Source organism: Podarcis liolepis, assembly GCF_965112155.1.
Source record: "Podarcis liolepis genome assembly, chromosome: 8".
Lineage (NCBI taxonomy): Eukaryota > Metazoa > Chordata > Lepidosauria > Squamata > Lacertidae > Podarcis > Podarcis liolepis.
In genome coordinates, this window is record NC_139560.1 from 6,406,482 (window position 1) to 6,428,939 (window position 22,458).

At 47.2% G+C, this 22,458-nt stretch overlaps 1 protein-coding gene across 12 annotated transcripts in view; it reads left to right on the plus strand.

Annotated features, from left to right (window-relative positions):
- The window catches only part of SLC45A4 (solute carrier family 45 member 4), a 132,372-nt gene extending 119,704 nt beyond the window's left edge, over nucleotides 1–12,668 (plus strand). For all 12 annotated transcript variants that reach the window (XM_083516695.1, XM_083516692.1, XM_083516694.1 and 9 more), the window contains 4 exons: nucleotides 1,255–2,330; nucleotides 3,479–3,578; nucleotides 3,799–4,010; nucleotides 5,390–12,668. In XM_083516695.1, coding sequence (XP_083372821.1) covers nucleotides 1,255–2,330; nucleotides 3,479–3,578; nucleotides 3,799–4,010; nucleotides 5,390–5,755 — 1,754 coding nt within the window. In that variant the 3' untranslated portion in view covers nucleotides 5,756–12,668. The remainder of the gene's footprint in view (nucleotides 1–1,254; nucleotides 2,331–3,478; nucleotides 3,579–3,798; nucleotides 4,011–5,389) is intronic.
- The last annotated feature ends 9,790 nt before the right edge of the window (nucleotides 12,669–22,458 follow it).

Genomic DNA, 22,458 nt, shown 5'->3' on the forward strand with positions numbered 1-22,458 from the left:
ATGGAAAGTCACCAGAGTTCTGGGGGGGGGGGTGATCAGCCAGCAAAGCAGAGCAAAGAAGCTTTGGTTTGAAGGAAACTTGAGAGAAAAATGCTTCTGGCTTTACTGTATGGTTGGAAGTTCACACCACGCTTTGGGTTCCGAACCATGGTCAACCTGAAACTGTGGCTTGGCTTGATCACTGAAATGACTGCTTTTGGCTCCATTCATTTGTCTGCAGCTGTGCCAGAAGCAAGGTCTGTCCGTTTGGCAAGCTGCAGTTCTCAGCTGAACTAAACAAATTAACTACATCATATTTATGGAGCTACTGTTACCGGATGTGGAACCTGTGCCCCCATGGTTGATGGATTCCAAAAAGGAATAATAATAATAATAATAAATTTTATTTATACCCCGCCCTCCCCAACCAAGACCGGGCTCAGGGCGGCGAACACCCGATATAAAAACAAATTGATTGAAATGCAACTTAAAAACAAGATTAAAATACAACATTAAAATATTAAAATACAGCCTCATTTCAATGGAAACTCAAATCAAAAACTTTTGGGGGGATGAAAACATCAAGTCGTCGCCAAGACTAACTTTCCAGACTGGTCCTACATGGGCCAGAAAAAAGCCAGGGAAGTCCCCAAATAGGGTTCCATCAGAAGAGGGGAAAGGAAAAAAGAAAAGGGGGAGGGAATCAGATTGATTCCAAGCTGAAGGCCAGGTGGAACAACTCTGTCTTACAGGCCCTGCAGAAAGAAATCAGATCCTGCAGGGCCCTGGTCTCATAAGACAGAGCGTTCCACCAGGCCGGAGCCAGTGTTGAAAAGGCCCTGGCTCTGGTTGAGGCTAATATGACTTCCTTAGGGCCCGGGACCTCTAAGGCGTTGCTATTAATGGACCTTAAGGTCCTCCGTGGGGCATACCAGGAGAGGCGGTCCCGTAGGTATGAGGGTCTTAGGCACCTTAAATCTGACCCTGTACTCCACCGGGAGCCAGTGCAGCTGGAAAAGCACTGGGTGAATATGCTCCCATGGCAGAGACCCTGTGAGGAGCCTCGCTGCAGCATTCTGCACCTGCTGGATTTTCCGGGACAGCTTCAAGGGCAGCCCCGCGTAGAGCGAATTACAGTAGTCAAGCCTGGAAACCTTTCTCCTCTTTTATGTAGCAGCCAGATAGGAGGCACTGCTGCCTCGTCCACTTCCATGGTTCCCAGCCTTTTCACAAAGCAGCCAGCGCATAACTTTTTGCCCATCTCTCCTTCCTTAGGTCTCGGAGGGGCCATTGGCTACATGCTGGGAGGCCTCGACTGGATGCAGACGTTCTTCGGGGTCATCTTCGTCTCCCAGGAGCAAGTCCTCTTCTTCTTTGCCGCCATCATCTTCTCCGTCTCCGTTGTCCTCCACCTTTGCAGTATCGAGGAGGAGCAATACAACCCCCAGCAGGACAGGATCGACGACGAGGCCGACACCCTTTCGAGCGTCAAGCTGAGTGGCAGCCTCCCTCCCCTGAGCCGCCTGAACGTCATCAGCGAGGAAGACCATTACAGGAGTTCCATGTACCGGGACGAGGTGCAGTCTGAGCAGGACCTCAACATGGACTTCCTGGACGTGGACATTGTCCGCAGCAAGAGCGACTCTGTCCTGCACATGCCCGACGCCACCTTGGAGATGGAATCCGAGCTGCTTTTCCTCCACGAAATCGAGCCTTCCATCTTCCAGGACTCCTCCTACCCCAACACCCCGCACAGCGCCAGCCAGGAGTACATGAAGTCCAAATTCAACCGCCTGTCTGCTTTCCTCAGGGAGAACGAGAAGGAGGAGGACATGTTACTTGATAATCACTTGAACGAAGCCAAAGCCCCGAACAGCAACGGCTCCCTACCAAAAGACCTCCTGAACGGGCACGCGAGGATCGGCATGAAGCAGTCGAGCACCTCCAACTCCATGCGCAGGCGCAAGCACATGTTCTACCGGCAGCCTTCCCACACCTTCTCCTACTACGGCAAGATCGGCTCCCACCGCTACCGCTTCCGGCGGGCCAACGCCATCGTGCTGATCAAGTCCTCGCGGAGCATGAACGATATCTACGACATGCAGAAGAGGCAGCGGCAGAGGTGCCGGCACAGGAACCAGAGCGGAACCACCAACTCCAGCGGCGACACCGAGAGCGAGGAAGGCGAGACCGAAACGACCGTCCGGCTCCTGTGGCTGTCCATGCTGAAGATGCCCCAGGAGCTCCTGCGCCTCTGCGTCTGCCACCTCTTGACCTGGTTCTCCATCATCGCCGAAGCCGTGTTCTACACCGACTTCATGGGGCAGGTCATTTTCAACGGCGACCCCAAGGTGAGTCGCCTCCACCACGTGTTCTACTTACAGAGTCACTCCTCCGCTCCATAGATATTTAGCATTGCTCTGCAAGTTAGCTCAGCCCAAGCAGAGGGCGCTGCAAAGAAATTTCCCAGGTTTGTCGGGGTCCCAGGTTTGTTTGCCTTGGGGTGTCGCCTCTAGGCAACCTGGCAGACGAGGGCTTTTGAAGTTTGGTTCTTTGTGGCCTAAAACTGCATTGCTTTATGGCCGATTTGGTTTTGGTTTCACTCCTTTTATCGTTCCAAGTTTCTCGAGGTTGAAAATAAGCCAGATGAATAAGCGAAAGTGGAAATCCTGGCCCAATTGCACTGGCTGTCGATTCGTTTCCGGGCCCAATTCAAAGTTCTGGTTTTGACCCGTAAAGCCTTAAGTGCTTCAGGACCAGAATTCCTCAAGGACCGCCTCTCCCTATAGGAACCAGCCTGGACCCTGCAGTTATCTTCTGAGGCCCTTCTTTGTGTGCCTCCTCCGCAAGAGGTTCAGAGACCAGTGACATGAGAGCAGGGCCTTTTCTGCTGTGGCTCCCCGTTTGTGGAATGCTCTCCCCAGGGAGACTCGCCTGGCACCTTCATTAGATTTTAGGGACCATGTGAAAATGTTCCTCTTCAACCAGGCCTTTGGCTGATTAATATTCTTCTAAATAATGTCCTTTCAAATATATTGGGGAGGGGTATTTCTTTCTTTCTTGTTTTTATTATCTGTTTAATGTTTTTATGGTCTGAGCCGACCTGAGATATCCGGATGAAGGGCTGTATGCAAATTTAATAAAATCAATCAATCTTTGGCTAGGCAGAGAGGTGCAAACATTGACACTTCCATGCTCTTGTTCATAGTGTGGCCTTTGCTTAAATCTTTATTGCATGGGTAGGCAAACTAAGGCCTGGGGGCCAGATCCGGCCCAATCACCTTCTAAATCGGCCTGCGGACGGTCCAGGAATCAACGTGTTTTTACATGAGCAGAATGTGTCCTTTGATTTAAAATGCATCTCTGGGTTATTTGTGGGGCATAGGAATTTGTTCATTCCCCCCAAAAAAATAGTCCAGCCCCCCACAAGGTCTGAGGGACAGTGGACTGGCCCCCACTGGAAAGGTTTGCTGACTCCTGCTCTTTTGCTTCACTGCAGGCCCCTTCAAATTCCACAGAACTGCATGCCTACAGTGCCGGGGTTCAGATGGGCTGTTGGGGATTGGTCATCTATGCCGCTACTGCAGCTGTATGTTCAGGTAAGAGGTTCTGCACCGGCAGCTGAAAGTCTCTGCACCCGAGACCAGAGAAGCCGTGTGCGGCTGACAGATAAGAGAATCGAGGAAGGGGACTGAGCGGGGGAAGTTAGGAAGGCCCTGGCCACGAAGTGCTTTAATGAGGGAGAGTTGGGTAGCTAATTGCACCCAGAGCGCGGGGCGCTTTTCTCTAATGGCGACACGCTTGGCCTCCTTTTTGCAGCCTTGCTACAGAAATACTTGGACAACTACGACCTCAGCATCCGAGTGATCTACATCCTGGGCACTCTGGGCTTCTCCATTGGCACGGCAGTGATGGCCATGTTCCCCAATGTGTACGTCGCCATGATCATGATCAGCTCCATGGGCATCGTTTCCATGAGTATATCCTACTGCCCCTACGCCCTTCTAGGGCAGTATCACGACATCAAGCAGGTAGGTGGCCGTGGGCCGGGTGTTGGGGAACGTGAGTTGGGCAAGAACCAAATGGACAGATGTAGTCAGACCCCACATCCATCCAGCCCAGCCGCTGTCTGCTGCAGCCTTCCCTGACCAGGTGTCTTGGACTACATTTCCCATCAGGCCCAGCCAGCACAAAGGGGGTTTGATGCTTTGAAGGCATCCCACGGCATACACAGACCTGCAGGGTCAGTCTTTAAGCTCTGGAGAGCCTTCAGGGAATGGGAAGAGAGGGAGACAAGCCGTCAAATTGTAGTTTGCAGCTGGAAAGCCCAGTATCCAGCAAGCAGCACTTCAGGCTGCTTTTGGCCCGAGGATTGCCAGCTCCTCATACATATACATATACATATACATATACATATACATATACACACACAAACATATATTCTGCTATACAGTTTAAAATTCTCATTTTAACATCATTAAAATATCAATGACTTCCGTTCTTCTCCTTCCATGGTTTGTTTTTCATATCATAGATTCCTGCATATTTTACAAAAACTAAACCATTCAATATTCCATCAATACATCCATCAAACCTTATTTACACTGTCAAATTTATCTTAATGCTTCCAACCTTTTCAGGTGTGCACAGCTCCCCCCATATATTCAATAAACGTTTTCCAATCTTCTCTAAACGTATGTTCTTCTTGTTCTCTACTTCCATATGTTAAATCTGCAAGCTGTGCATATTCCGTCAACTTAAGTTGCCATTCTTCTTCAGCAGGGACCTTGCTTGTTTTCCATTTTGGGGCTAACAGAACACAGGCTGCAGTAGTTGCATACATAAATAACCTTCTTCTTTTTTTGACACTTGGGAATTTCGTTCTGAATTGTCCCCAACAGAAAGCACTCTGGGGTTTTTTGGAAAAGTAATTTTAAACACCCCCCCCCCCATTCATTATAGATTATTTCCCAATACAGTGGTACCTCTGGATACGAACGGGATCCATTCTGGAGCCCCGTTCACATCCTGAAGTAAACCCAACCCGCGTCTGCACATGCATGGGTCGCGATTCGCCGCTTCTGCGCATGCGCGTGGCATCATTCTGTGCAAGCGGCGAAACCCAGAAGTAACGCATTCCGTTACTTCCGGGTCGCCGCGGAGCGCAACCCAAAAGTGCTCAACCTGAAGCAACCTCAAGCCCAGGTATGATTGTACTCTTTTACAAGTCCACCACATATGAAAGAACGTTCCCTCCACCTCTTTGCAGTTCCTGACCACAGACGTAGAGGACTTGTCCCCAGAGTGTCAGTCCCCAAAGCAAGCTTCTTCAGATATTGCAACGCGATGTGTGCTCTGCTACCCGATTCCCCGTTTTGTTGATAGCATCTCCTGTCCCTTTCTCTTTCAGTATATCCACCATAGCCCTGGGAACTCCAAGCGAGGTTTTGGCATAGACTGCGCCATCCTGTCCTGCCAAGTCTACATCTCCCAGATCCTCGTGGCCTCTGCGCTGGGAGGAGTGGTGGACGCCGTGGGCACCGTGCGGGTCATACCCATGGTGGCATCGGTGGGGTCTTTCCTGGGCTTCCTGACGGCCACGTTCCTGGTGATTTACCCCGACGTCGGCGAGAGCCCGAAGGAAGAGCAGAAAGGGCTGGCGCCTCCCGAGGCGGCCGAGAGCGGCGGCGACGCGGATGGGGAGAAGCCGACCGTGATCAAGCTCTCTCGGAAAGAAGCCTCCACGACAGAAGTGGAAAACGAGTCGGCCGTTTGAGCGAACCGCCACCATTTGCACACATTCCAAGCCGTTTCAGGTGCACGAATCGGGACGTTCTCGCAAAGCAGAATCTGAACTTTTCCAAGGACATCCTTGCTGCAGCATCGGATTGAAATGGTTCTTTCATGCAAAAATGTAGATGAAATTCCATAGTCTTAGGGTAGCCTTGAATAGGTAGCTTTGATGCTGATTGCTTTCTCTACAATCCAGAAAAATCTCCTTTCTTAGAGGTATTTTTAATGGCGAGAAAACGCGTTTCCAAGGTGACTTTTATCGATGGGCAGGAAAACGTTCTTGCGTGGTTTGCTTTGTTTTTTTAAGACCTCGTGGCGGTTTTTCGAAATTCTCAAATTACCCATTTGGACTGTTTATTTCCCTTCCACCAACACCACCATTTTTAAAAACTGTAATTAAAAAACGAAAGCAATTCTGGCTGTGGCTTTTGCAGAAAAGTTTTCTGTTTTTTTGTTCTGACTCCTTCAGACCTTGCAAGTTCAGTAGGTTGGTGTGTTTTAAAACTGATGCCATTATTATTAGGCTGACAGCCGCGGTTCTCTGCTTTATGTTCCTACCCCCCTTTGAACCATAGTCTGGATTTCATTATTTTTCCGTGCAATTACTACTAAGTATTCCCCACCCCCGACTTCCCTTGGACGTATTGCATCAGTTACTGCAAGAATTGCTGTCGCTTTATTTTTTTATTATTATTTTGTTCAAGCTGTTTGGAGCACCCGTCCCCGCCGACTGTTGCTTGCCAAGGATTCCTTGAGTGTGATCTCTTCGCCGCAGAGATGGCGATGTTTTGGTGGTCGGGAGGGACTTTCGGCTCTCCTCGGGACGGTGGGAGGCGACATGTGTAGCTCTAAGGAGCACCAGTGGAACATTTTGTGACCTGTTTTGATCGGCGAGCCGGTCAGAATTTGACTTATTTTTCTTTTCATCTTTTGGTGGCGTTTGAAAGCCAATCATCTCCTTTGTGACGAAGCTGCTAATGGGGACGCGGATTCCCCGCTGTCAGTTTCTGCAGACGGGCTGTGAGCTTCCCCTTTGTTTAGAAAGGGGGTCGTCGATTGCACTTTTTTCTGAACTTCTGGGCTGGAAATTGCGATAGCGGAGAGTTTTTGAAAGGTAGTCTCGCTCCCGCAAGCGTAAACCAAAGGCCTACCTCTTTATAACTGCAGCCTGGAGAGAAAGAGAGAGAGAGTGTTGCGTGTGTTGTTGTTATTGTTGTTGTTGTTTTTAAAAAGGAAAATGTATCTTGAAACAGCTTTGGGCCTTAAAGAAAACAAAATTCACCATTTTTTTTTTTTAAATGCTGTAACTTTATTCCTAGGTATGCCGGAGTCTTACTAAGCTGTTTCCCCACGTCCTTTCAACCCAGACTCCCTCCCCTCCCAACTCCCCGATTCCGGGTCCAGGACAATAGCAGTAACACACATAGCAGGTTGTCGGGTAAGCCAGGCTCTCGTACCAAGCCAGGTGTCATTGCTGGGGATCGACAGCCTGTTAGAGGATGTCCTTAAGAACAGCCAGCTTAGAAGGTCCTTCTCTTTAGAAATGGGGGGACGGGACTTCTCCTTGCACATTCCCCTTGCGCCTTGCAGGCAGTGGGAGCCAAAAGAGGCCGCAGCTGGTTTGCAGGCTGAAACCGCAGTGAACCCGGGCTGCTCTTTCTTGCGAGAGATTTCTGCTGCCTCAAACTCACCTATTTAAAATGCATGCCTTGAACCATGCTGCAAGTATAGCAATTCGAAAGCAAAAACCCTATCTTATCTATATATTTCAGAATGAAAAGCAGTTTTTAATAAATTACTTGAATTGTCAATTGTATGTATGTTTGACATAGCTGAAATGGAAATCGCCTGGCTGGCATCTCTGGGTAGTTTGATGGCATCTCCTGTTTGTTTTCTTAGCTCTCCATCAATTTACATATTTTTACCTCTGTAGGTGGGCGGGGGGTGGACAGGGTTTGCATAGGCTTTTTAGAGGCCACGAGGATTTTATGAATGCTCATTTTGTATACAGGGTTTCACAAACCGTTTTTTTAAATGTCTGAGGTGGTCCCCCACCCCTCCCAAAAAAAAGATGACTATTTGGTGCATTTTGTTTGAAACTTCTTTTCAGAGCACAGTATAAGACTACTGAAGCAATCCAGTTATTGGGGGGGGTCAGAAAAAGAAAAACCTTTCAGGAGCTTGTACCCAAGAGAGCCCTCGCCTCCACCTAAAACTACTCCACGACATTAATTTGAGATAGCTGTTTTCTGCGTAAATTGCACCTTGTTCTACGAGGACCCCACTTCATCGCTCTCGAAGGCTTGTAAAAATAGGAAGCTGCCGCTTGCGGCTTGAATCCTGCCTTACGCTTTGAAGAGGAGGCGAAAAGGGAACACTCTCAAACGCCTCAGTTGGATCTTTCCCCTTGATGCAGTCTGAAGGTCACCCATTCGGCTCTGACATTTCTTTTCCTTGAAAGCTCTCCCCCCCCCCTTGACTCCGCCTTGCTCTGCCCCGAACTATTGAGGATGAGGAAGGCAAGTGTTTTTTTCCAAAATGGGAAAAAGCTTTCTTTTCAGAGGACTCAAAAGCTTATTTTTAGAAGAGCACGTCGAAATTTGGAGGCTTCCTGGCAGTTCCTTGGTTCCTACGAACACTGGCTTTCTGACCAGCTCTGCAGTTGCGGGGTCACAATTTTCACGTCACGGTTGGCTCTGCCAGAATCTGAAACGCGATCGTGCATTGTGGTGCTAGGAGAAAATTGCCAGGTCTTGGTGAGTTTTCTGGTTTTTTGGACCCTTGTGAAGAGAACATGGGCAAATGAGAGATTTAGCCTTGTAGCAGGGCTTAAACCCTCCTTGTTTCAACATTTATGCCATAGGATTCTGAATAGCATTTCCCTTCCTGCGCTCTAGAATTTACTCTTTAAGGCTTCTGAACTGCAGCCTCCAAGACGTGCTGCTGTCTGTGGAGAGATGCAAAGAACTTGGAACAAATGGGCCTCGATGAGCCCAGAGCCAAGGCGGAAAGAGCAAGCCCCAAATTCTGTCTGGGAGCCAGTCATGTTGTGTTTTCCTCTTTGTAGATGCATTTAGTGTCTTGGTGCCGACTCATTAAATCCCAGCACGGGATCATCATCGTTCCTATTTGCCTTCTTCAGATGCTGAAGTTCAAATTCAGTTGAGCAGAACTGAATTGGGAAACGTCTTGATTTTGGAAAGGTAGAGGGAGCTATCGGTATGCTTCCTTTGCCGGCTGTGAAAGCTGTTTAGACATGCCATAGGAAGGCATGAGGCAGATCTAAGGCCAACACACCCTGGAATTGTAGGTCCTGTTTTGGCTTAGGGGTCTCTGAATCCCCCACATCCTAACAACCCCACCATTTCCAGGGTTCTTTAGGAGAAGCGTCAGCCGCTGAGTTTTTTAAATCATGAGCACACGTCTCATTCTTTCATCTGTCTCTTACAAAGCATACTGTTAGAATGGGAAATTTCCTTTTCCTCGCTGATTTTGAGGCGTCGCACCTTCAACCAAATCTTTGCGGAGCGCCTGGCTCACAGACACGTTTAACACCCTGAAAATCTTCTGTAGTTGCCATCAGATATCTGGTCTTGTGGGCAGCATTTATTGGACTTTGTAGGGCTTGATAGGGTTATATGTACTCTTTTTTTTAAAAAAAGAAATCACACAAATTGATTTCCTGTGGCAATATCCAGCTGGACTTCAAGCTTGTATATTTATGACGGCTTGTGGAGAGAAAAGCAATAACCTCTTCCTCCTGATTTGCACGTGGGGATTTGAACCCAAATACTCTTTTTGATACTCTGATCTTTCCCCTGCCTATTCCGTCAGCCAGGCTTTCTTCAAGATTCCCAACCACACCATGTGGGCGACTGATCCTCCTCTTTCTGTCTTAGGAGACGAGGCTGTTGGGAAATTGGAAGACCCGCGTGATTTTTCAGTGTGCTTTTTACTTTCGGCCATTCCATGAAAGTGGAGGATAAGAAAGCTCTCTTTAAAGGACCGGTGAATGAGGCTGCCCTATCACCATCTTGTCTCTGCCGGGAATGTCTGTTTCCTTTTCTTCCTCCTTGTCGGTTCCTATGGATGAAACCTCCAGCGAAGGTTCCCTAGGCTGGATTTTCCAGAAGACAAATCTTAGCCAGGATACGGGAGGATAGCATCAACTGCCCTGAGTTCCAATTTTGAATTCATTCTGCTGAAACCTGTTTGAGAAGGCTGTGGCAGAAGAGCTGCAATTGCTGGTCTGCAATCCAGAATCAGACCATATCATAAGAGTGGCAAATAACCTCATCTGACTGCATGAAGTCATCGTCTTGAAAGGCAAGTTAGTGCCACTCGGTCTGATTTGTGCCATCTTTAAAGGCGGCTTTCGGTACCCATTTTAAGGCACACTCTTGTGCTGCGGAGGGAGGGGGCAGTGAAGCTGTTAGGCTGCAAAGCCAAAGCTTGACCCATCCCTCCACCCCAAAACAGAGCATGATAACTAAAACCCAGCAGAGTATTTCTTCTTTGCAGCTCAATTTGGGGAGCTCACCTGGCATTCTTCTGGTTCCACCTTTTCGCCATTCAGTCGCAGGAAAGCTTTTTTCTTTATTTTAAAAATGAAAAGCGGTTGGGCCTGGTTAAGGATGAATTAAAACGGAACGGGTTTGGCCTCGTTCTGCTGCTGTTTTCACTGTACATTGAAACATGACGTTCGCGGCCCTTTCCTTCTGCCTGCTAGCAGGATGCAATCAGCTCTGACTTAGATCCATCCGTTGCTTCTTACACAACCCGAAATCTTGCATGACTCCCCGCGTAAACACATGTAGCAACTTTTGAGTACCTGAAGTGTCTTTTTGTGGGGCGGGAGGGAGTGATTTGGTTTTTATTCATTTGCGGCTACCCCTTGTCGTCGCCCCCCCCCCCCCCCGGTTAATAGGCCAAATAAATGTAACAAGACACAAAAAATATTGCACAGAAATGGGGGAAAGTGACTTGGGAAGGAAAAAAAAGAAAAGGATACCAAATTTCACCTGTGTGTGTCTTCTCCTAACTATGGATTCTTAAACGTGCAGGTTTTGTCATTTAAACAGCCAAGCTACAAGGTTTTTAAGACTGCAATGAGGGAGGAATGCCATTTGCAAAACGGAACAAAAAGAAGCAGATATTATCTACCCGAGTTCTGTGGTTCATGTTGCTCTCATAATAAAAAGTTTTACTGAGGATGTATCTTCTGCTGAAACACTTGTTTATGCCCCCATTTTATTTTATTTTATTGAAGAAGGGTCTCGGAGACACCCACATGAATTCCAGGAGCATAGAGTTCTTACATGTACAACTTCCTTGTGGCAATTAAATTCAGAGGGGGAAATGGTTTGGCTTTAATTCAAGAGTCAGGTGACACTTGGACCTTAGATGGGATGAATTCTTCCTTTCAGCAACTTCTGACAGGTAGGCTAGCCCTAAGGTGCTGGTTTTGTTTTTTCAAGCTGCCGGAATAATTCCTGGGTGCAGAAAGCATGCTGTGCAAATTCTCTGTGCGTGTTCAAGGTGGTCTTTGCTAGAAGCTGTGAAGATGCTTCTGCACAGTTTGTAGACCAGACCACCTTTGATCAAGGGCGTTTTTATGATCCGTTTCCAGAGAGCAAAGACTAAATCCACTGCCTGAGGGCTCTTTTGGGGAAAAAACAAACAGTTGCCTAAGAGGGAGAATTCCACCCACTGCAACTTCTCTCACTATACAGAGCTGTGGAACAAGCAAAAGTTGCTGGAATTCCTTCTAAACACATCTCTCTTAAGATTCAGTAAATTTCTCTCCACGTGCACCTAAAAGCTCTGATGCAATGATTTGAGGGATCATCCTGGAGTTACAAAATGATACCTGATAGGTCTTGCAGGCACCCTCGTCTGATGTGTAAGAGAACAGGGCATGCATACCATGCTGCTTTCTGATAAACAGAAGGGGTGGTGTAGAGGTTATGCATTTTCCAGATAATTGCCAGTAAATTAACTTCCTATGAAAAGCGCCCAGGTAAATAAAACTCGGGGGGGGGGGGGAGAGAATTACAATGTAAACTCCTTTTCTTCTTCAGGTCACAAAATAGCTTACTTCATTGATCAAGTGTCAGGCGTCTGATTTCATAAAATTAGAACCCAGAAAAATCTCAGCTCTGTCTGGCTTGGTCATCACCCGAGTTAGTATTGACTTTTAGTTCTGTTTTGTTTTTAAATTCGATAGAAGCCTAACCTCCTCCTGGATAATACAATTTGATCATCTGATCTTTCCTACGCTATGTACTTTGTTGTTGTTGTTGAATTTCTGCTGCAACATGGACCTGAAACCTTCTTGGTAGCCAAATGGCCAGCTTGAATACTAAAATAAAATAAAATAAATGCCTCCCCTAGTGAAAAGCTGGATATAGGCATCTCTTAATGAAAAAAAAATATAAGTAAATATATATATTTAGTTCCATTGTGAACTGGCCATATGACAACTTCTTGTTTATCAACTTATTAAGTTGGGGCAGTATACTAGCTCTTGCTGAGTTTAGCAATGTTTATAAGTGTGTGTTAAACACATAAATGTTTCGAGTTTAACGAGGAAAAAGGGATAAATAAGAAATGTGACCGATGAATGTGTCTGAGTGGATTAGATGGCAGAATGTTCTGGGATTTGATTTTGACACAGAGCTTTCTTTTTCTGGTTTTCAAGGTAAAGACTTGTTGCATGAGAAACAGTTTAACTGTTCTGCACTTTTGGTCTCTCTGTAATTTCCCCCACACCCACCCATTTATGGATAGAAATGGCTGAATGTAGAGTTTAAAAGAGAAAACAAACCACTATTTCACATTTACATGTGTTCAATCCATTGTTCTACAGTTCAATCTTAATAAACATTTCAATATGAGCCAGTGGATCTGGGTTTTTGTGTTCGTGGAGAATGGGAAATAAGTCAGTCCTGCTCTTACATAAATCTAAATAATTGGGTGCACATAGAATTTAAGAGAGCCAGCCCATTCTAGCCTTAGTTCCTCTCCAAATCTGTCCGCTAATGTTTCGGTTCCTCTTCCTTGTCTTCGGATACGCAGCCCCTCAGTAATAAGAAGATGGGGGACACCTGGCTTACTAGCAGTACATGTGGGAAAGATCTCGCGGTCTTAATACAGTGGTGCCCCGCAAGACGAATGCCTCGCAAGACGGAAAACTCGCTAGACGAAAGAGTTTTCCGTTTTGGAGGTGCTTCGCAAAACGCATTTCCTATGGGCTTGCTTCGCAAGACGACAATGTCTTGTGAGTTCCTGCTGGTTTTTTTTCCTTCCCCCCCCCCTTTTTCTAAGCTGCTAAGCCGCTTATCAGCTGATCCGATCAGCAGATAAGCCGCTAATAGCGCTAATCCGCTAATCCGTCAATGGGCTTGCTTCGCAAGACGAAAAAACCGCTAGACAAAGAGAATCACAGAATGGATTTTTTCGTCTTGCGAGGCACCACTGTAGTCCACAAGCTGAACATGAGTCCACAGTGTGATGCAGCAGCAAAAAAAGCTAATGCTATTCTAGGCTGCATCAACAGAAGTCTAGTGTCCAGATCAAGGGAAGTAATAGTCCTGCTCTATTCTGCCTTGGTTGGACCACACTTGGAATATTGCGTCCAGTTCTGGGTGCCACAAATTAAGGAGGATACTGACAAGCTGGAACACGTGCAGAAGAGGGCAACCAAGATGATCAGGGGTCTGGAAACCAAGCTTTATGAGGAGCACTTGAAGGAGCTGGGTATGTTTAGCCTGGAAAAGAGGAGAGAGAGAGGAGATATGAAAGCCATCTTCAAATATCTGAAGGGCTGTCACATGGAAGAGGGAACAAGCTTTTTTTCTCCTGCTCTGGAAGGTAGGACTTGAACCAGTGGATTCGAGTTAACAAGAAAGGAGATTCTGACAGTAAGAGCTGTTTGACAGTGGAACCTCAGGAGGTGGTGGTCTCTCCTTCCTTGGAGGTTTTTAAGCAGAGGTTGGATGGCCATCTGTCATGGATGCTTCAGCTGAGATTCCTGCATTGCAGGGGGTTGGACTAGATGACCCTGAGGGTCCCTATTCCAGGATTCTAGGTTCCTAGGCCTGGCATGAAATGTTACTGCACCTTTGTACAAACTAAGGCCGCAGTAATGCTCTCTCTTTCCTCACTTCCTTCCACTACCCCTGGGAAGTGGAAGGTGGTTTCAGACATTACACAAGGAGCTTGGAATAATAATAATAATATTTATACATACATACACACATGGTTTCCCCAGCCACTCTGGGTGGCTTCCAACAGAATATTAAAATGTTGTTGTTTAGTCGTTTAGTCGTGTCCGACTCTTCGTGACCCCATGGACCAGAGCACGCCAGGCACTTCTGTCCTCCACTGCCTCCCGCAGTTTGATCAAGCTCATGCTAGTAGCTTCAAGAACACCATCCAACCATCTCATTCTCTGTCGTCCCCTTCTCCTTGTGCCCTCCATCTTTCCCAACATCAGGGTCTTTTCCAGGGAGTCTTCTCTTCTCATGAGGTGGCCAAAGTATTGGAGCCTCAGCTTCACGATCTGTCCTTCCAGTGAGCACTCAGGGCTGATTTCCTTCAGAATGGAGAGGTTTGATCTTCTTGCAGTCCATGGGACTCTCAAGAGTCTCCTCCAGCACCATAATTCAAAAGCATCAATTCTTCGGCGATCAGCCTTCTTTATGGTCCAGCTCTCACTTCCATACATCACTACTGGGAAAACCATGGCTTTTACTATACGGACCTTTGTTGGCAAGGTGATGTCTCTGCTTTTTAAGATGTTGTCTAGGTTTGCCATCGCCTTTCTCCCAAGGAGCAGGCGTCTTTTAATTTCGTGACTGCTGTCACCATCTGCACTGATCATGGAGCCCAAGAAAGTAAAATCTCTCACTGCCTCCATTTCTTCCCCATCTATTTGCCAGGAGGTGATGGGCCCAGTGGCCATGATCTTCGTTTTTTTGATGTTGAGCTTCAGACCATATTTTGCGCTCTCCTCTTTCACCCTCATTAAAAGGTTCTTTAATTCCTCTTCACTTTCTGCCATCAAGGTTGTGTCATCTGCATATCTGAGGTTGTTGATATTTCTTCCGGCAATCTTAATTCCGGCTTGGGATTCATCCAGCCCAGCCTTTCGCATGATGAATTCTGCATATAAGTTAAATAAGCAGGGAGACAATATACAGCCTTGCCGTACTCCTTTCCCAATTTGGAACCAATCAGTTGTTCCATATCCAGTTCTAACTGTAGCTTCTTGTCCCACATAGAGATTTCGCAGGAGACAGATGAGGTGATCAGGCACTCCCATTTCTTTAAGAACTTGCCATAGTTTGCTGTGGTCAACACAGTCAAAGGCTTTTGCATAGTCAATGAAGCAGAAGTAGATGTCTTTCTGGAACTCTCTAGCTTTCTCCATAATCCAGCGCATGTTTGCAATTTGGTCTCTGGTTCCTCTGCCTCTTCTAAATCCAGCTTGCACTTCTGGGAGTTCTCGGTCCACATACTGCTTGAGCCTTCCTTGTAGAATTTTAAGCATAACCTTGCTAGCATGTGAAATGAGTGAAATTGTGCGGTAGTTGGAGCATTCTTTGGCACTGCCTTTCTTTGGGATTGGAATGTAGACTGATCTTCTCCAATCCTCTGGCCACTGCTGAGTTTTCCAAACTTGCTGGCATATTGAGTGTAGCACCTTAACAGCATCATCTTTTAAAATTTTAAACAGTTCAGCTGGAATACCATCACTTCCACTGGCCTTGTTATTTGCAGTGCTTTCTAAGGCCCATTTGACTTCACTCTCCAGGATGTCTGGCTCAAGGTCAGCAACCACACTACCTGGGGTGTACGAGACATCCATATCTTTCTGGTATAATTCCTCTGTGTATTCTTGCCACCTCTTCTTGATGTCTTCTGCTTCAGTTAGATCTTTACCACTTTTGTCCTTTATTATGGTAATCTTTGTACGAAATGTTCCTTTCATATTTCCGATTTTCTTGAACAGATCTCTGGTTCTTCCCATTCTGTTGCTTTCCTCTATTTCTTTGCATTGCTCGTTTAAGAAGGCCTTCTTGTCTCTCCTTGCTGTTCTTTGGAAATCTGCATTCAGTTTCCTGTATCTTTCACTATCTCCCTCGCATTTTGCTTGCCTTCTCTCCCCCGCTATTTGTAAGGCCTCGTTGGACAGCCACTTTGCTTTCTTGCATTTCTTTTTCATTGGGATGGTTTTAGTTGCTGCCTCCTGTATAATGTTGCGAGCCTCCATCCATAGTTCTTCAGGCACTCTGTCCAGCAAATCTAAATCCTTAAACCTGTTCCTCACTTCCACTGTGTATTCAGAAGGGATTTGGTTTAGATTGTATCTTACCTGTCCAGTGGTTTTTCCTACTTTCTTCAGTTTAAGCTTGAATTTTGCTATAAGAAGCTGATGATCTGAGCCACAGTCAGCTCCAGGTCTTGTTTTTGCTGACTGTATAGAGCTTCTCCATCTTTGGCTGCAGAGAATATAATCAATCTGATTTCGATGTTGCCCATCTGGGGATGTCCATGTGTAGAGTCGTCTCTTGTGTTGTTGGAAAAGCGTGTTTGTGATGACCAGCTTGTTCTCTTGACAGAACTCTATTAGCCTTTGCCCTGCTTCGTTTTGATCTCCAAGGCCAAACTTGCCAGTTGTTCCTTTTATCTCTTGATTCCCTACTTTAGCATTCCAATCCCCTATAATGAGCAGAACATCCTTCTTTGGTGTCACTTCGATAAGGTCTTGTAAGTCTTCATAGAACTGGTCAATTTCAGTTTCTTCAGCACTAGTAGTTGGTGCATAAACTTGGATTACTGTGATGTTAAAAGGTCTGCCTTGGATTCGTATCGAGATCATTCTATCATTTTTGAGACTGCATCCCAGTACAGCTTTCGCCACTCTTTTGTTGACTATGAGGGCCACTCCATTTCTCTTACGGGTTTCTTGCCCACAGTAGTAGATATGATAGTCATCCGAACTGAATTCGCCCATTCCCGTCCATTTTAGCTCACTGATGCCCAGGATGTCAATATTTATTCTTGCCATCTCATTTTTGACCACATCCAACTTACCCAGGTTCATGGTTCTTACATTCCAGGTTCCTATGCAATATTTTTCTTTACAGCATTGGACTTTCCTTTCGCTTCCAGGCATATCCGCAACTGAGCGTCCTTTCGGCTTTGGCCCAGCCGCTTCATCAGCTCTGGATCTACTTGTACTTGTCCTCCGCTCTTCCCCAGTAGCATGTTGGACACCTTCCGACCTGAGGGGCTCATCTTCCAGTGTCATAACTTTTATATGCCTGTTGTCTTTGTCCATGGAGTTTTCTTGGCAGGGATACTGGAGTGGCTTGCCGGTTCCTACTCCAGGTGGATCACGTTTGGTCAAAACTCTCCACTATGACCTGTTCATCTTGGGTGCCCTGCTCGGCGTAGTTCATAGCTTCTCTGAGTTCTTCAAGCCCCTTCGCCACGGCAAGGCAGTGATCCATGAAGGGGGAATATTAAAATACAGTAACCTATTAAACATTAAAAGCTTCCCTAAACAGGGTGTGCACTGTTCCTTTGCAGGTTCATTCCACCCCCACGTCCTCCCTGCTTCCATCTAAAGTCCAAAGTCATCCCTCTTCTTGCTGTGCAGCTGACTCTCCCAGCCTTTGAAACTGTAGATGCAAAACAAAAGGACAGACAGCCATGTCCACAGCACTGAAAACTCACACCACCAAGGAGCAGGAAAGCAGCCTGTCTGGTACTCAAGCTGTTTGTGATTGCTTGTGTGTGGCAGCAGCCCAAGAACTCCTTCCTCCTCACTAGCTACACCATTTGACATTTGTCTGTGCCAAGTGAGCAGTTACAATGCTCACATATACAAAATGCTGGCGTGAAAGTGGCGAGCTCTACTCTGTTGACATCCCAAGGCATCTTGGTGCCTGCGCTCCCTGGGCAAGAATCGCCACCTCTGGGCCTACAGCAGATAAACGGCGCTGACGACTTCAAAAAAGTCGAGTTCAATGAGACAAGACTCCCAGGGAATCATGGTTAACAAAGTCTCAGAAACAAGTCTTTTAATCTGCATCAACCAGCTGTTTCCAAATTAGAAGCCCCCAGCAAACGGGCTTTACTGAGAGCTTTAATTTGATTTTTGTATTCCAGGTTGATGCACACACACCCCACTCGGCCAAATGATCTCCAAGGCTGCATACAAAACCCTCGAGCAATGCAGAAGGGGTGGGGAAAACCCTACCAAGTGCCCCCTTGATATTGCAGCCCTTCCCTTCAGTTCTGTGATCCAGGACAACAGTCGGGCGGAGCACAGCATTCATACCATTTGAGAAAAGATTATCGTCATGATACATATTTACACATTGCCTCTCTGACAGGAACACAAGGTGGCTTACAGATTAAAGAAAAAGAGCAGCTAAAGAGCAGCCTCTATTAGTATGCCCCGCAGAGGACCTTAAGGTCCATGAATAATCATACTTTAGAGGTCCCAGGCCCTAAGGAAGTCAGATTATCCTCCACCAGGGCCAGGGCCTTCTCAGTGATGGCTCCGACCTGGTGGAATGCTCCATCCCATGAGACCAGGGCCCTGCAGGATTTAAACTCCTTCCGCAGGGCCTGTAAGACAGAGCTATTCTGCCTGGCCTTTAATCTGAATTCAGCCTGATCTTTTATTCCCCTTCCTTCCCTCCCCCTTCCCTTTTATGAAGATTGCCTGCTCTGGGATCCCACAGCTAATTCTCCCCTGGTCTCCTCTACAGAGGGGTCCAGGGCTTTTTTTCAGCCAGAACGCCACCTCTTAGGGGAATTGCAGCACCTCTTTGTAGCCAGAGCTGCGCTCAGAGGCTTCAGGCTGCATGCCGCTCTTGGCTTTGTGTCAGAGGCTGTGGGGCAGCACGTCGGAGGCGATGTAGTAATGTGGCTGCAGCGATGCTGGCGGTGGGGCAATCAGGTGGAGAAGGGTCCGCCCCCTCCCAAAAAGCATCCCCCCCCTAAAAAAAGCTCAGCAACTTTGGCTCCCCCTAAAAAATACTCAACAACTTAGGGTTGTCTGTCCAAACAGAAGTGAGAGTTCTTGCACCTCTTTTTCTAGGGGGGGGGAGCATTGGATAGGTCCATAAATTACTTGGGACAGACCCCACACTGAGGGATCCCAAACACTCCTGGAGGGTACCAGATTGGCGATCTGGTGCTTCCCACAAGCCCTAGCAAAATTACAGTAACGAAGGCAGTAGCAGCCAAAGAGGCTGACTCATTTCTGCCTGGCCAGACACACAGGTGACGTCAGCCATGCACTTGTTTAAAATGTGATGATGCTTTGCACAATAGGCCCTGACCTAGTATGGCAGAGAGCTGTAGCCTTGGCCCTCCCTGCTCTCTGTTTCGGGGAACATTCACTCAACTGCTCTTGACTCATGGGACCGGATTTCATCCCGTAATTCCAGGCTTCTGTCCATTCAATTTTTTTATCGGACGCTTTTCCTTTAATTTTGAAGCCATGATGCAAAACCTTTTATTATTTTAGCCCAGGGAGCAGCAGAAAAGAATGGAGGCGGACAAAGGGCTTTGAACGCGATGCAGCAGTTCCTTTTCCTAATAGCTGCCATGCAGCGTTTCCTGAGACGCCAGACCCGAAAAACCTCTGCTATCACTCCTGAAATGGCCAGCTGTGGGAACAGCCTCATTGTGATGTGAATTTTGTACCATAACAATGAGCGGCCTCTACTGAGAGCTGGTGTAGACCAGTTGCTAAGGGACGCAGATCAGGCGGAGCTGCACCTCTGTGCTTTCAATGAAACATTAGGAGGAACTTCTTAGCACTGTTTGACAATGGAACAGATTGGTTGGAGAGTTGGGGTCCTCTCCTTTGCTGTAGTATTTCGGTGGCACGATGCACATTTCTCAGAGACACACTAATTGCTTCCTGCACTGCACATCCCACTTTGACACCAGGAGGGTTGACTTTAGGTGACCTCCAAGTCCCCTTTCAATTCTGTGGCTGGAAGACTAAGTTGGAGAGGGCGAAAATATTGATGGGCACATATCATCAATGAGTTGGGGAGGATAGAATTCTGACAGTTCTTTTTGACACTACAGCACCAAACGGAGCATGGGAAGTTCCTCCCTAGGTAATGTACACATAATAAACTTGGCAACCAAGCGCTTGGCGAAGAAGAAGAATTTTAATAATAATTTCATTATTTGTACCCGGCCCATCTGACTGGGTTGCCCCAGCCACTCTGGGAGGCTTCCAGCATATATAAAAACAGAACAAAACATTAAACATTAAAGACCTTCCCTATATTTGGCTGGCTTCAGATGTCATCTAAAGGTTATGTAGTTACTCATCTCCTCGACACCTGATGGGAGGGCGTTCAACCGGGGCGGGCGCCACCACCGAGAAGGCCCCGTGCCCGGTTCCCTGAAACCTCACTTTTCACAGTGAGGAAGCTGCCAGAAGGCCCTCGGAGCTGGACCTCAGTGTCCGGGCTGAACAATGGGGAGGAGATGCTCCTTCAGGTATACAGGGCCAAGGTCATTTAGGGCTTTAAAGGTCAGGGCCAGCCTGGTTTTGGGGAACACATCTGCCGCTGTCCCTGCCCCTCCTGCTGGCTAAGTGCTGGGCCAGCTGCAGTCCACATGCTCCATTCCTCAGATCCCTTTCCCAATATCTCTTCCCCTATGAGTGTGCTGCTCCCCCCCCCCCCCCCACCGCCAAACTGCCTGGCAATGACAGAGGCACTTTCCAAGCATTTATGCAGATGAATGCAGCAGCAGTGACAAACCCCATGGGTGGTATTGCCGCTATTGTGTTCGTTGCCAGAGTCTGCTAAAGTGGAGTTATCAGTCACGTTACAAAGACAGGCTTTTTTTCAGAGAGAGGGAGGACCAATTTAAAAGGCAAATGATGCATTGGCAGGATTCTGCTCCTGACTCATGTCATCCTTACACTCCGTTTCTTCACTCCGCTAGTAAAGTTTATGTTGGGGGGTGAGAAGAGACGAGCGACTATTTAACACATACACCCTCCCTTTTCCTAAGCGGAGACGAGAAGAAGGCTTCTCTCTGCCTGAAAAGCTGCAAGGCAAAAGACAAGGCCATTTTATCAAGACCAGAGGGTTGTGCCATATCAGTATCCCTCACCTGCTTCCAATCCAGAAGCCTACAGAAAAACCAACTGGGTTTGCTCCTGCTGTTTCCAACAAGCTGTTATTTAGTGATGGGGGCTGGACCAGGAGGTTTTAAAGGGAGACAGGACAAAATCTGTTAACGGCTTTGACAGCTGTCAACAGCTTTTAGCTCTGATAGTTACTTGGACCTTTCGGAGACAGTATGGCACGCTATTGAATGCCAATTACTGGAGCATTAGTAAGCAAGGACCGCTGCCTCTCTGTATTGCTTCCCGGGGGAATAGGATGGGGAGCCACTCCCTATTCAGTCAAGAAGCTCATTGGGTGACCTTGGACCAGCCACTGTCTCTACCTCACAGGGGTGTTGTGAGGTTAAGATGGGGAGGGGGTGATACATGCCAGCAGATACAGCTCCCTGGAGGAAAGGTGGGAGGGGAATCTTATCAATAAATTCAGCAAGGCTTTGCTTATGTCCTTTCTCCAGCACCTACTGGAGCACCAAAGCTTCTCTTTACTTTGCTCCCTGCACTGAAAAGGATGGCAGAGACCGGCCGCAAGGCCCTTGTATTGCAAGGAGTGTTGTGGAGGATGCTGTGCCCAGCTTAGTGAGCAATACAGAAAGTGCCCAGTAGCAGTTTGACACATTTGCTGTCCCCGGTGCACCTTCTTACACTGCAAACCTCAAGAGCTGTGTCTCAGCCGATCAGCACAACCAAACGGTGAGCAGAACAGCGACTGCTGTGTCCATTGCTGGTGCTGCCTAGAATATGTCCTTTCATTTGATGCAAGCAACACGAGTACGAATCAGCACAAATGCTTCTTTGGCTCAAAACTCCGATGCTATCAGAGTTCGAAAATGAAGAAGGAAAGTCACAACAGCTGTGTACTACTTATCTTTGAAAGGCTGGCTGCTAATAATTCAGGTGGCTTGTTAAATTTCACTTGGTGGTGGTCTACAAAAAGGCTGTATAATTTACATTTCAAAATATTCACTTAGACCTTAAAACAATTACTTCCCTTCTTCTCTTTCCATGGTTCATTGTGCATACAATACACCCCTGCATATTTTATATGAACTAAACCATTCGGTAATCCATTGTTACACCATCAAAACTTGTTTACAACGTTTAATTTATCTTAATGCTACCATTTATCTTAATGCGTTAACTTTTGCACTGCTGCAATCTGCTGGAAGGGATGTGGGTGGCACTGTGGGTTAAACCACAGAGCTTAGAACTTGTCGATCAGAAGGTCGGCGGTTTGAATCCCCGCGATGGGGTGAGCTCCCGTTGCTCGGTCCCTGCTCCTGCTCACCTAGCAGTTCAAAAGCACGCCAAAGTACAAGTAGATAAATAGGTACCACTCCGGCGGGAAGGTAAACGGCATTTCCATTCGCTGCTCTGGTTCGCCAGAAGCGGCTTAGTCATGCTGGCCACATGACCCAGAAGCTGTACGCCGGCTCCCTCGGCCAGTAAAGAGAGATGAGCGCCACAACCCGAGAGTCGACCAAGACTGGACCACGACAGGG